Below are 15227 nucleotides of genomic sequence, written 5' to 3'. Positions count from 1 at the left end.
GGCTCAGCACCTCAGAACCTCCCCTTATTCCATCCTCTCCCCCCGCCTGGCCAGGCCAGGCCCACACAGCTGCTCTTGCCTCCACAGCTGTGCCGGAAACACAAGGTGGGCATCCTGTACTGCAAAGCTGGCCAGAGCTCCGAGGAGGAGATGTACAACAACGAGGAGGCTGGGCCGGCCTTCGAGGAGTTCCTTGCCCTCCTGGGCGAGAAGGTCTGCCTGAAGGGCTTCACCAAGTACGCCGCCCAGCTGGACGTGAAGAGTAAGTGATGGCCACGTAGATCCGATGGGAAGGAGTTACAGGGACTGGTGCAGCCAAGGCAAGGACATGGGATATGGGACATCTCAGGTGCCACTGGCGGGAGCACAAATAGTGCAACCACTTGGGAAGGCAGTGTACTGTATTCTAGTAAAGTCTGAAGACATCCTGTTGTATGAATCCGCGGTTGCTATCTTAGCATGTGCTCTGCAGGCTCTGGACGTGGCCTCAGGAGACATGGGGCCTGGATTGCGCCCTGCGGAACCTAGGATAGTCACAAGCAGAGCCACACCGGCCTGGAGGAGGGCCGCCTGCCCCGTGTGGCACTAGCAGCAGGTCTCAGGAGAGCAGGCACCAAAGGTGTCTTTCACGTGCCAGTTAGTTAAAACGCATAACAGCATATTGTTTGGGAATTTGTTCTTAAATAGCAGAACTCTAAGGAAACACAAGGGAATGAGAGATGCCACGTCCCAGCCAGTGGGCAGCTCTGCGAGGAACAGGTGGATGTGACCGGAAGATGGTGCTCATGGTAGAGGGTTGGTGGCCTTCTCTCTGCACAGATGCATGTGCACACGGGAATGCATCTGATGTGCAGGAATGAAACGCTTCATGATGAGTGGTTTGGGAACAGGGATGGATGACATTCATGGGTGTCAGAGTTTCCTGGGAAATGGAAATTGTCCTGAGGGGTGGGCTGTCAGTGGGTTAGTGGCTCAGGCTGGAAGTCAGAAAGCCCCAGGATGAGCCAGGAGTGGTGGCACACGTCTGGAGTCCCAGAGGTTTTGGAGGCTGAGTTCAGGAGGATCGCAAGTTCAAGGGCAGCCTCAGCACTTTAGCAAGACCCTAAGTAACTTGGCAAGACCCTGTCTAAAAATAAAAAAAAGGTGGGGGGGCTGGGGATGTGGCTCAGTGGTTAAGCACCCACGGGTTCAATCCCCAGCACCAAAAAGAAAGAAAGAAAAAGCCCCAGAATGCCTGAATCACTTGTTCTCCCCCACACCGCCCCAAGCCTCAGTTTGCTCAACTGGAAAATGGAGGCCCGGGTCAGGAGATCAGTCTGGGAAAGCTAAATAAAATATTAGCCAGCACATGTGGCTGTCATTATCCCTTCACCTGCACCGAAGGAGGCCATAGGAATAAGCATACTGTAGTGTCATTTGCTGCTTTTGTGGTCTTTGGGCCAGTTGGCTTTGCTTCCTCATCTGCAGAGCAAGGGTAATAGTTGCACTTACCTTAGGGGCATGGCGAGAGGTAAATGTGACAAGCAGGTGTTCTCAGAGAACCCCAGAAAGCATAGTGTCCCAGGGCAGAATCTCCCTCACTGAAAGCAGGGATGCCCCTAACTTGAGGAGCTACTTGGAAGTTGCCTGGCTCTGGCATTAGTCAGCTGTGACTTTGGTGTCCCCATCTAACATTAAGAGGTAGCATAGGATGCTGTTTAAAAAAACAGATCGAGAGGCCTAGAGGCCTGGCGCAGCGGCACACACCTGTAATCCCAGCAGCTTGGGAGACTAAGAAAAGAGGTTTGAAAATTTGAGACCAGCTTCAGCAACTTAGTGAGGCCCTATCTCAAAAAATGGGGAGGCAGTGTTGGGGATATGGCTGAGTTGTAGGGTACTTCTGGGTTCAATCCTCAGTACTAAAAATGGAAAAAAAATAGCTCTAGAGGGGCTGGGTTTATAGTTCAGGGATAGAGCACTTGTCTGGCAGGCACAGGTCTTGGGTTCCATCCCCAGCACTGGGGAAAAGCAAAACAAAACCAGGCGTGATTGTGCAGAATGTAGACCCAACTACTGGGGAGGCTGAGATGGGAGCCCCGATGAGTGCGAGGAATTCAATACCAGCCTGGGCAATAGTAAGACCCATCTCAAAAAGAAAAAAAAAAATCAGATCTGGAGTCAGCTAACCTGAATTCTGATCCAGACTCCACCACTCATTGCAGTGTGACCTCTTTGTGCCTCAGTTTCCCCCTGTGAAACGTGGGGTCAATAACCAGGTATGCCTCTCCCCAATCATAACCCCCCCTCCTGTTAGAGATAACCAATATCCTGACTCGAGTGATAATCATTTCTTGCTTTCCTTAGCTTTGCTCCTTTTGTATGCATCCCTAAACAATATAACTTGTCTGGCCTGCTGTTGCATGGAACCATGAACAGAACCATAATGTGTGTTCCTTTGTGTCTGGTGTTTCTCACGCAATCTTATAGGATTTCACCCATGTTGCACCTGTGCCTTGTTCTTTTTCCTGGCTGTATATTTTTCCACAGTATATATATACCACAGTGTGTCGATCCATTCTTTTTGACTGATGTTTGAAGATTCTTGTACCCACATCAAAGGGAATGTGTGCCTAAATGCTGAAAGCTCTGTCCTAGGAGACAAAGCTCTGGGCTGTCAGTTAAGCCTACCATCAGGTTTAAGAGAAATTGCCAAAAGGTTTTCCAGTATGGTTGCACCAATTTATACACCTAACCTGCCACACCAAGGGTTCCAGTTTGTCCACATCCTCACCAACCCTTGGTATTGTCAGACTTTTTAATTTCTATCAGTCTGGTGGGTGTGTAGCGGGAGGTTTCCTTTTTATTTTAATTTATTTTAAAGAATGGATTTAAGTAAAAGCATCAAGTTAAAAACTAGCACAGATGGTACGTGGGATATGGCAAAAACCCAGAGGCTTTGGAAATGTGGTACTAACTCATGTTTCTGTCCCAGCCGACTCCACGGGAACCCACTCCCTCTACACGACGTACCAGGACTACGAGATCATGTTCCACGTCTCTACCCTACTCCCTTACACCCCCAACAACAGGCAGCAGGTCAGTATTTCCATTTGGTGCACAGTTGGGTTCAGGGCATTCTCCCTGCCCGGGACCACTGGCTGGCTGCCCACCCAGCACTGGCTCTCCTGGGGCCATCCTGTGAATCAGAGGGAGGCCCTTGGCCTCAGAGCCCCTCAGTCTCATGGTCACTTCATCTGGGAGCTAGAGGCTAAGCCAGGTGTGAAGTCTGGTTGACACCAGTTCTGCTGTTCCTGGCTGCCCTGCCTGCTTCTACCTATCCCCACTCCTCCAGGGTCTCTTGAGTCATCACTGGCCTCATGAGAAAGAAGAGCAAATTAGCATTGTTTTTCCTGCCAACTCAAACCAAACTGGCATAAGAACAAAAAGTGGGACTTACTGGGTTATATAACTGAGGGAGAAGGCTGGCTTTACATATTGCTGAATCCAGGGCTCAGAGAGTCTTAGGAATCCTCTCATTTCTCACCCCTGCTTTTCTTCGTAGTGACTTTATTCATGAATTTTCCCGAGTAGTGGCAAAGATGCCCCCTAGCAGCCCCAGCTCTATCCCATCTTCTTAGCCATGCCACAGGAAAGAGATTTGTTCCTTCTAGTTGTCCCAGGAACATTTTAGGGCTGAATCTCGCTAAACCATTCACCTGCCCAGGCTCTGGGCCTGGGATGGGGATGGAATGAGCCAACAGGCCAAGCCCGAGGTGCCCGTCCTGGAGGGTGGGTGGGGTCCGCTCAACCTGAGACAGGGCAGAGGTCAGGTGACTTCCCAGAGGGAATGGGTGACTAAAGGGAGAAGAAAGGGTACCAGGTGGACACCAACTGCCAGGAGGCCACCAGTGCTGCCAGCTCCTCTCCTGGACACACCTCGTGGACTGCGCCTGGGAATCAAATTCCTAATTTCTAGGGAACAGAAGCCCCACGGAGTGCTGAGAATTTAGAAAATGTGCATTTTTTCCGTGATGGTACAAGTGACATCATAGGTTTTCCAGACCAGAAGTGGTCACGTATCATTAACTGCGAGGTTACCCTAACTGTAAAGAACATTTGTCTTGGAATTAGACCTTAGTTCTGTCTTTGACACTTACTAGTTGTGCATGACCTTGGTAAGTGATGTCTTCTTTCTTGGTCCCTCCTGTGTCAAATGGTCTGAGCGGTAGCACCATGTCTCGTGGTCCTTGAGAAAGGGCCAGCCCAGGGAGGGTACAGGAGACAGGCAGTGCCTGCTCCCGGGTCTCTGGGGACCTAGTGGGGAAAGCTTGACTGGTAGAGTTCAACAGCAGTGGATGGAATTCTGGTTCTCGCTCTCCATTGTTGGGTGACATAGGACAAGTCACTTAACCTTGTGGCCTGTTTTTTCATCAGTAAAAGAGGGTGAACGATGCTCCTCTGAGCAGGACAGGGACAGGACCTGATTCAGGTGCTCACAGGCTCCCTCTCGCTGCATGCGGGAACCGGCCACGGGTGCAGCAGGAACAGGGAGCTCCTGTGATGGTCCGGGCAGGACCCCTTGATCCAGCCAGTGACGTTTCCTTTCTCCCTTCCGATGCCTGTTTACCAGCTGCTGAGGAAGAGGCACATAGGGAACGACATTGTGACGATCATCTTCCAGGAGCCTGGAGCACTACCTTTCACCCCCAAGAACATCCGCTCACACTTTCAGCATGTCTTCATCATCGTCCGCGTCCACAACCCCTGTACGGATAATGTCTGCTACAGGTACGTGCCACCGTCCCCACTGTCCACGCCCACTGAACACTGGGGCTAGTCACCAGCAGCAGGCAGCACGCAGAGAGGGTGGACAGCCTGGCCAGGCCAGCCACCTCCTGTGCTGCTTGGTAGCTGCCCAGTTGGGGCTCTGTCCACCTTCCCACATCACCTCAGAGGATTCCGGCCCCCAGGGGCACGCTCCGCAGTTCTGATGAAGAAGCCAGCAGGGATTACACCTGACCTCTGCCACACACAGAGGTACGGCATATCTCCAGAGACCTGGGATCTTTTGCTGCAGATGACAGAAAACCCACTTGGCCTGGCTGAGCACAAAGAGGCAGTTGTGTGTGTTGGCTCTAAAAATGATGCGGGGAGGCCCAGCTGGGCATTGCACCTCCCGCACGGCATCCTTGCTCTGGCCGCTCTCAGCTCGGCACCCCCCAGCTGTAGGTCTGGCAGCAAGAGCTCTTCCTTTTCAGGAGTGGAGCAGAAGCCCCATAATGAAGGCCACTGACCTAGCTGGAGACAGGCGTCTTTCCTAGAGCCAAATGATCAACCAGGCCGGGCAGCAGGCTGCAAGAACAGAGGCCCAGGAATGATGGCCTAATGGAAAATCTGGGGACAGGGCAGGCTGACCCCTACAAAGGTAGTTGCCACTTGGGCGGTAGAGTTGAGGGGTTTAATTCACAAATGGACAGGTAGCACAGGCCTCAAACCTATTCTATGTCCTTGTTCTGTGTCCTCCTTGGCACCAGTGCCCTCGGGGAGTGGACAGGAGGGCAACTGTGGTCCTTGGAAACCATGCACTCAGTAACCAGGCCCAAGCTGTCAGCGTGGCCTGGGAGACTTGGAACAGGGCAAGGTGTGCTACTTGCCATTTTTTGAGAGTGATTTCAAATTTAAAAGATGCAAGAGGATGTGCAGATAACAGTCTCCCAGTCAACCCGTCCCCTGCACAGAGGTGGCCAGGTGAGCCCCCGCTTGGGTCTCCCGATGTTCACGCACACAGCAAATACATGTAAATTTCTTTTCCACCTTTTAAACATAAATGGAAGCAGACTGTGCACACTGCTCCATGTCCTGTCTTTTTTTTTAACCCAACATCTTTGAGCTCTTTCCATACCAGTAAAGTGTGTCTTCTCCTTCATGATGCGGAACATCCCATCGCATGGACGCACTGTCTGTTGACAGGCGCTGGGGTTGCTTCCTGGCGCCTGCAGTTGTTTCTGCACCTGTTGCACCCGTGACCAAGTGTGCAGCTGCAGGATAAACTCCTAAAATGGAAGTGCTGGGTCACGGGTGTGTGCACATGTGCACTGATAGTCTTGGTGCAATCACCAGAATTTACCAGATTCTTTTGTGAACTGGGCATGCCTGTGTGGTTGGCTCATTGATGAGAACGACTGCTGGGTGTGCTGCCCAGTGGCTGCTGGGAGCCAACACACTGTGTGGCAGGGCCACCTAACTAGGACATCCAAGGCCTGAAATTTCCTCTCTCCCAGTTCATCTGTTCCCAGGATGTACAACAGCAGCCACAGAGCACCAGCATCTTGGGTTCTGCGAGCAGCAGAGGTCAGGTGGATGATGCCAGGGTTTAGAGGTATTATTGTGCTAGTTAGCTGAGAGGTAGCCCCGGTAAGGGGAGATAGGAGAGGACCACACACGGAGGAGGCAGCCTTGTGCATCAGAGATGGTGATTAGCTTGGTCTGGTGGCCCTTCTCCCCTTCTCCCTTCCTCCCCACTCTGCCTCCCTCCTTCCTGGCTTCTCCCAGTCACCTGTCCCCCCACCTCCCGTGTCTTCAGGCCAGCCTCTGCTCATTTCCAGGTGACTTCTATCTGTTGCACAAACGTTTCTTTCTTTCTTTCTTTTTAACTTACTTTAAAATATTTTTATTAGGGCCTGGGGTGTAACTCAAGGGTAGAGCACTTGCCTAGCACACACAAAGCCCTGGGTTCCACCCCCAGCACTTAAAAAAAAAAAAAAAAAGGATTTATTATGTAATATTTTAAACATTCTGAAAAGTGCAGAAAATAATGTTCCATGTGCCCACCACCAGATTTAACAGATGTTAACATTTTGCTTTAATTTGTTTCATCTCTCCCTCTTCTTTATTTTTAAAGAAAGAAGCTGTTAAGATACAGCCAAAGCTGCCCCTCCCGGAGCCTGTGTCTCCCCTGTGGGAGGGAGCCTGGGGCACCAGCCTGACCTGCCCTCTGCCCTCTCCACCCCGCCTCCCCCTTCATGCAATTCCTGGTTGTCCTTCAAGACTCCACCATACACACCTCTGCCACCCTCCAGTGGGTGCTGCCCACTCTATGCTCTTACCAGACATGTTTCTACAACAGCACTTGTCACAGCATAAAAACAACTGATGTGGCTCCTGCCTCCCTCCAAAATAACCCATGACATATTTACCTTCCTGTACCTATCATGACATGGCACTTAGCACACAGTAGACCCCAAAGGGCTAGCTAGATTAATGTCTGGCTCAGTCACTGAGGTGACTGGGTGCAGTGGCACACACCTGTAATCTCAGTGACTAGGGAAGCTGAGGCAGGAGAATCGCAACTTCGAGGCCAGTCTCAGCAACTTAGTGAGACCCTGTTTCAGAATTAAATGAAAGAGTTGGGGATATGGCTCAGTGGCTGAATGTCCTGAGCTCAGGACATTCAGAGATAGATAGATAGATAGATAGATAGATAGATAGATAGATAGATAGATAATTTTTTTCATGTATATTTTTTTTGGTATTCCTAGTACCAAAAAAAAATCACAGTGAATGTTCTAGAAATACTTGCTGAGCTGCAGGGATCAGGCAGCCTGGTGGTCCCACCATCTCCTGATCTTGTGATGAGTTTGTTTCCTTTCATATTTCAAGTGTGCTGTTGCTGAGTGGCACTCTTGCTTCTTGCCTGCACCCTGTGGAGTGTAAATAGCCCTGTCCCTCTGCTGGAAAGCGAGGGACCAGGCCATTCTGGCTGTCCAGAAACCTTCAACAGCTGCAGTTTCACAATTCTTAAAATCGTGAATCAGGACTATGAGAAAAGCCAAAATCTGTCACTAAGCAGCCAAGTGCTGAATGAAGCTGCAAAGCTCTTCCCATCTGTGAAGCACAATTAGACCACACCACAGACTTGACACGAGGGATTGGCAGGGTCGGGGGATTGGCAAATTCGGTCGGCTCATTCATCCCCTGGCCTGGGGGCAAGTTCATGCCCACAAAAGTTCTCACAGAGGAAGGCCTGCCTGGTTTGCATGGCCTTTGAAGAACATGTGCGCCAGTAAAGGTCATTTTCAGGAAACATTGAGCGCACACCACTCCACATTGGGAGAAATCTTTTTCTTCTCTGTCTGTACAAGTCTCAGTTATTACATGAAAATATCAAGCACCTGCACTGGTGCTAGTTAATATGTTAAGTCCAGGGTGGTACCTGCCCATGCGACACTCCTAGAGTACAAAGGGACACCAGTGAGCACTGGAGGTAGAGAGCCAGGGCGTTGGCTAATCTGCCAGGGTCAAGCAGTGGCAAGTGTGCAGTCTCTCACTCTAGCTTTTGCGCTCTAGTGTGTGTGTGTGTGTGTGTGTGTGTGTCTGTCTGTCTTTTTATTTATTTATTTTTTTTGGGGGGGGGTGCAGGCTGGAGATCAATCCCAGGGCCTTTTACATGCCAAGTAAGTGCTCTACTGCTAGCCCTTCTTATTTTGAGACAGGCTCTCACTAAGTTGTACTGGTTATCCTTGAACTTGAGATCTTCCTGCCTCAGCCTCCTGAGTAGCTGGGGTCACAGGTGTGCACCACCACACTCAGCTCTGTGGTTGCGTCTTTGCGGGCCTCCTGCACTTGTTCTGTTCTCCGTGAGGCAGTCACAGTGATCTTTGCAGGTCGCCAGCCTGTTGTCATAATTGGCCAGCACCTGCATCCAGCAGGGATCTCGCAAGAAGTAGAGGCACCCTCTACCCCCTGACCCCACCTTCAGGAATTTAGGTGAAAGAAATTCGTGAACAGATAACAGAAGTGTGGGTGGGTTAGGGGAATCACTGTGGGAAGGGGAGGCTTCCTGGAACAAGCAACATCCGGGAGCCATTACCCTACCTCCCAGGCTTGATGAGGATGACAGAAGTTTCTGGAAGCTGGTAAGAGCTGTGGCTGTAGGAAAGGGTCCTTTATATAAGGGAAATGCATTGTTGACTGATTTCTCATTATGCAGACATGGTAGGTAGGATGTCTTACCCAAATTGAGGTGGCCATGATGTCACAGGCCATATCATCTTTGTGTGTGTCCTCTCTAAATTTTTATTGGACATCATAATTACACATAACAGTGGGATTTGCCGTGCCATATTTGTACATGCACATAGCTGGGCAGTACAGTTTTATGGGGCTGCCATCATGTGTGGCCCCTCATTGCCCCAGATGTCATGACGTGGTATGTGGCTGTACTCCAACCTCTCCTCCACCTTCCCATCTCCTACATTGGCCAAGCTCAGTTAGAAACCAGAGGTCAGGGGAAACTAGGAGATGCACACTGTAAACATCTTCCTTCCAGAGCAGGGCAGATGGAAAGTGGGACACACCACCAGGGCCCCGTGTGGTCCGGCCCCTGGTGACCTTCCCAGCCTCCTCCTCCTTGCTGTCTGGGCTCTGACCCCCTCAGGCTCATTCCACCCTTTATGTGCCCTTTCCTACCCAGTCACAGCACATGCCATGCCCTCTGTTGGCAGCCCTCAGCTTGTCACTTTCTCAGAAAAGCCTTCCCAGAATCCCCCCCTGTCCAAATCAGGTACTTTTGTTCTGTCGTGGTAAACTTCCTTTGTATAAGTTCGTGTATGTGTTTGGTTAGTATGTTTCTCCTCCTAAAGTTAAAGCTCTGGGAAGGCAGGAACCACTGCATTCCCAGCACCCAACAGAGGGGCATCCAGAAAGCACTCGTCAGACAGACAGTTGCACATTGTACCGTCCCAGTGCCGAGGGCAGGGGACAGGGAATTAGCCAAATCTGAATAAGCATTACATCGTGTTTGGTTTGCATGGAATGTTTTCCAGTCTATAATCCCTTTATTGAAAAAGTATCTTAAGGAGGAAGAGGAGAATAGGAACTTAATACCCACAGACTGAGGCATCCATAGAGGACAAATCTAATGCATGTTGTACTTTAAGGAAAACTTAATTAACTCATCACTTGTTCCCTTCTATCAGCTCCTGTCACTGTGTATGAGAGCCACCTCCCTCACATGAAGACTCTGGCAGATGCCTTGACCTTTCTGCTGACTTTTAGAAATTGTCTACCCACAAACCGCTGAGGATTAACTCCATTTAATCACTAGAATGTCACATCCAAGATATTCATCAAATCTCTAAACTTGACTCTGAACAAATCTCTCCCTGCTCCCAGCTGAGGGCCACTTCCACCTGGGGAGCCTGGCTGGTCCCTGTTTCTCCACCCTGTCCTTAATCGCTGCCAACCTCGGCACACCCTTGAGGTCTTACAGGCAGGAGGCGACCTCAGTCTCCTCCCCACTGTTGCGGCAGCTTGGAGGCCCCTACCTGGGGCCCTGGTGAGGAGAGAATGGGCCTCGCCTCCAGCCCTGTCTCCAGGTTTCCTCCCCGTCTCTGTGATTAGCATAGTGGGTGATGGGGATCAAGAGTTTTGGTGAGCAGGTTTTTAGATCATTTCCCAAGTTGCTATCTGACTTCTATCACAACGGCATCTCTGTCAAAACCAAAGAAGAGGCCGAGGGGTGTGGCTTAATGGTAGAGCATGTGCTTAGCGTGCATGAAGCCCTGGTTCCATCCCCAGAACCCCCCAGAAAAAAATGCTAGAGAAGAAAGAGTCCCATTGTAACTTACTGTTAGTCAATTTTCAAAATAACCTTTGTTGAGATGGTTTATAAATTATACTAGTGTGACATAAGTGTTTAAAAGAACCAAATCACATAAATGTTCCGTATCAGTCAGCTGCTCTACAGTGAGCCTGGGTACCTACCCACCCTGCAACTCCGCAGCTCCGACCATCTCTTTTTGGCTCATGCACTTGCAGCTCAGTTTGGATCTGACTGGACTTGGCTCCAGGCCGGCCCCAGGTCTTCCTCTCCTTCTGAGACCAATAGGCTGGCTGGGGGCTATCTATCCTGTGGCAATGGCAGGAGCACAGGATGGTAGCTTCTCCCCTGACCCCCACACACAGTTCAAGCCTTTTTTGAAAGCCATTGACTAAATCAGGTCACATGCCCAGGCCGAGGATGGGGGTGGAGGGGTGGGCATTTCCTTCTTGAAAAGGTGGAGAGGATGGAAAGAATTTTATTCCAAACTTCAGTTTATATGCATATAAAACAAATATACAGTTTATATGTATATGAAACAAATATAACTGAACTTGAATGGTTCTTGTGAAACCGTCCTTCAGTCTTGGTAGATGTTCAAACGCATACTATATCAACAGTAAAAATGTATGTATGGGCCTAAGACATGTCTTTAAGTTTCTAAACTATTAATTAGATACTGACTTCATAAGAAGGAAACTCCTATTTTTTTTATTTTTTATCATATATTTTCTTTCTAAAGACAGTCTTAGTGCTTTCCTTTCCATATCTAAATGATTTCTTCCTCCCCAGCATGGCTGTGACCCGATCCAAAGACGCTCCTCCTTTCGGTCCCCCCATCCCCAGTGGAACCACATTCCGCAAATCTGACGTTTTCAGAGACTTCTTGCTGGCCAAGGTGATTAATGCTGAGAACGCTGCCCACAAGTCCGACAAGTTCCACACCATGGCCACCAGGACCCGCCAGGAGTACCTCAAGGACCTGGCTGAAAACTGTGTCTCCAACACACCCATCGACTCCACCGGCAAGTTCAACCTCATCTCCCTGACCTCCAAGAAGAAGGAGAAGACGAAGGCGCGGGCAGGCGCCGAGCAGCACAGTGCGGGGGCTATCGCCTGGCGGGTGGCAGCTCAGGACTTTGCCCAGGGGGTGGAAATCGACTGCATTTTGGGAATTTCCAATGAGTTTGTGGTGCTCCTGGACCTTCGCACTAAGGAGGTGGTGTTCAACTGCTACTGCGGGGATGTCATTGGCTGGACCCCGGACGCCTCAACACTGAAAATCTTCTATGGCCGAGGAGACCACATCTTCGTCCAGTCCACAGAGGGCTCTGTGGAGGACATAAGGGAAATCGTCCAGAGGCTGAAGGTAAGAGGGGGCTGAGCAGTGGCGTGTGGTTGGCATGTGTCGTGTGGCTGGCAGAGGCCTCGGGAACCCCTGAAACACTTTTCCTCTCCCAGTTCAGTCAGGCTGATGTGAATCGGCCCTGGGAGCACCAGAATTGTCACTTACACACTGGATCTGGTGGGTCCCGCAGCCCAGCTTCTTCATGGGGAAGGTTTGGGCCAGGGATTTGAGGCTTTCCGTGCCGTCGTCACCTTGGAAAAACAAAAGGCATACTCATTAACCCTAGGAGTTGATGGAAAAATATAAGTTGAAGCTTACGTCAAAGATGCAAAAAAAAAAAGCAAGTGGGGTTGTGGTGTAGCTCCGAGGTAGAGCACTCCACGACAGGTTCTGGGTTCGCGCCCCAGGCACCTTCAAAAAAATAAAACAAAGACTAAAAACCTTACTCCCGCTCTCCTGGTGGGAATCTCAGTCTCAGACCATTGGCCACAGCCAGAGTGGCAATGAGTTAGTACCCAGCTGGCAGTGGCTGCCTGAAGCTCTGTGCCAAGAAGTACTCAGAAAGAAGGTCCACTGTGGGACCCGCGGCAGTTACCCCATGCAGGTGTGACGGAGTGGCGAGTCAGGCGAGCTGAAGCTAGAGGACAGCGTACACAGCAGCTAGGAGCACAGGTTCTAGAGTTCAAAGGCCTGGCTCCAAGTCCTGGCGTTGTCACCTTTCCAGCAGTGTGACCTCCAGTGAGGTACTTAACCTCTGTATGATTCAGTTTCCCTAACTGAGAATTACCTGTATCGAGTGGATGAGCTCTGTTGCCCAAACTTGCCTGACTTGGTGGCAGGGACCTCCGGTGCCACTGTGACTTGTGGCTGACCTCACCTTTCTAGGCCTTTGCGTTCCCATTATGTTCAGGTTAGATTGATGAGCCCTGCTTACAGCTCCCTGACCTCACAATTCACACTGCTTCATAGGAAATAACAGTTGGTGTTTAGATTTCCCCATTAGGAGGTGAGTCTGGGCACTGAGACCACTGTCTCTTTGCCCACTTGCTGGTCTCACATGCTTAAAGTAGGACTGGCACATAGTAGGTGTTCAGTAAACACAGAGTAGTGATTGGTCAATTGGAGGAGTTTTTTGAACGTTTTCTCTGTATTATTCAACGTGCAAATGTCACATAATCTTGACACACACCCTCCAAGTGTAGGTCCTGTTTTGTCCCCTCTTGGTAGTTGTGGAAACTAGGCACAGGAAGGTATTGATACTCATATGAAATCCTACAGCCAGTAGGTGGCAGAACTGGAATCTAAATCCAGTCTCTCTGCCTCTAAAACCTACTTGTGCACAAACTCAAGACTGCTCTCTGTCTGCTTCCTTGGCGCCTCCAGTGGGCCAAGAACCCCTGAAACAGCATGGCTGAGAGCAAACTGGTGTCCCTCCCACCCTCTGGGTTTCCCTATCGCAGTAAAGGACAAGTCCGTCCTTCTGTTTGCTGAGGTCAAAATCTGGACATCAGCCTGGCTCCTCTCTAACCCGCACCCTCACAGCCTGTCGCCCTCCCCGCCGCAGCCTGCACCCAGCCCAGCTGCCGTGTCTCCTGGATGGTCGAGGCCATCTCCGTGCTGGTCTCTTGCCTCCACCTATCCTTCCCTGTATCTGTTGGCAGTGTGGATGTCGGAGGGATCCGGTCACATCACTTCTGTGCTCTAAACCCTCAGCCCCCTCTTGCTAAAAGGCAAAGTCCTTACACTGACCCATGAGGCCCCATGTGCTCAGCTCCCTGCTGACTCCTCTGACGTCCCCCCCCCCATCACTCTCCGCCCAGCCACACAGACCTTTGCTGTTTCTCAAATGTGCTGGGCAAGTGTCCTGCCTCGGGACCTTTGTACTGCCCACAGCCCCTCACTGGAACACTTCCCTCCATACATACCCCTGTGGCTCACTCCCTGCCTTCCTACAGGCCTTTGGTCAGGTGTCACTAAAGGTCTCATTGTCTGAAGATTGCAGACCCCCTTCCTGACTTGGCCCAGAGGGCGTGGCCATCCGCTCCGCCTGCCTCTCCGCCTCTGGACACGGGACTTCCGTATTCTCCGTTCACTGCTCTGTCCTCGGTGCCCAGGCCAGCATCTGGTACACGGAGACACTTAGTAAGGGGAGCTACATGCTATATGGACGCAGGCCGTCCTAGTAACAGCATTAGGCAGCGCTCATGAAGGACCCCCTCCCTGTGTGTCACTCGCTCAGCCCTGTATGTGGCCATGCCTTTTGCTTAGTCAGCTATTTTGCTGCTGTGACTTAAAGACCCAACCAGAACAACAGTAGAGAAGGAAAAATTTATTTGAGAGCGTCTGGTTTTAGAGGTCTTAATCCATAGAAGGCTGGCTCCATTCCTCAGGGCTTGAGGTGAGACAGAACATTATGGCGGAAGAGTGTGGTGGAAGGAAGCATCAGAAAGCAGAGAGAGAGGTCTCCACCTGCCACATACAAATGTGTACCCCAAAGCCATGGCCCTCAATGAACGACTTCCTTCAGCCACGTCTCTCCTGCCTCCAGTTACTGCCAGGTTTCTCTTCTCACGACTAAAAGGCTCAGGGGTCACTCTAGTTGAACTGGGCTGACTGGGCTGCGCAAAATAACCACACAAGAGACTCAATACCTTTTTCTTTGAGGTCGCTGTGATGGTTCCTCTGACCTTAAGGGTCTTCAGGAAGAGAGAGCGAGAGCACACGCTGACCCCTTTTATTGAGGAGAAGCTATTCAAATGAGCCAAGGGGTCAGTTTCAGGGGGCTGAGTCTATCTTCATGATGTCCACTGTCAGCAGGTTGACTGACATCTAGATAGGAACACACAAGGCATTTCCATGGAACATTCTATCCTAAACAGGGCGAGGGGTTATATTACAAAGGAACAGGTGAGCGTAGCTTCACCCATGGGGCTGTAGCAAGACACAGCCATGCAAGAGACACCGACCCTCGCACCCAAGAAGGGTGGGGAAAGCTCTGCCACATTTCTGTGACTGAGTGCCTCAGCACCCAGCCAGGGAGTGTGACTTAGTCAAGTGCAAGGTTGGTCTTCCACAAGCTACCACTCAGTTAATGCCATCAGGGAATAGTTCACTGATTAGGTCAAGGCCATGACCAATCATTTCTCCTCCAGACCTTCTTGCATTGTCTCACACATAAGCTTTTGAGGGACACCACATCTGAACCATTTCTTCCTCACAAACTAGACAGGATAGATACCATTATCCCCATGTCACAGATGAGGAAACTGAGACCCAGAGAGGTGAATGAACATGCCCAGG

The 15227-nt window shown here is 50.6% G+C and overlaps 1 protein-coding gene across 6 annotated transcripts in view; it reads left to right on the top strand.

Annotated features, from left to right (window-relative positions):
- The window catches only part of Sipa1l3 (signal induced proliferation associated 1 like 3), a 234358-nt gene that overhangs the window by 150394 nt on the left and 68737 nt on the right, over positions 1–15227 (top strand). For all 6 annotated transcript variants that reach the window (XM_058577612.1, XM_046440085.2, XM_046440081.2 and 3 more), the window contains 4 exons: positions 88–262; positions 2972–3075; positions 4610–4767; positions 11372–11948. In XM_058577612.1, the coding sequence (XP_058433595.1) occupies positions 88–262; positions 2972–3075; positions 4610–4767; positions 11372–11948 (1014 nt within the window). The remainder of the gene's footprint in view (positions 1–87; positions 263–2971; positions 3076–4609; positions 4768–11371; positions 11949–15227) is intronic.

The sequence above is a fragment of the Marmota monax genome, unplaced genomic scaffold (genome assembly GCF_021218885.2).
Source record: "Marmota monax isolate L192 unplaced genomic scaffold, Marmota_monax_Labrador192_F-V1.1 WCK01_AAM20220418_F8-fsc00228, whole genome shotgun sequence".
Taxonomy (NCBI): domain Eukaryota; kingdom Metazoa; phylum Chordata; class Mammalia; order Rodentia; family Sciuridae; genus Marmota; species Marmota monax.
The sequence above is the reverse complement of the archived record's forward strand: the minus strand, read 5'-3'. Positions and strand labels throughout refer to the sequence as shown.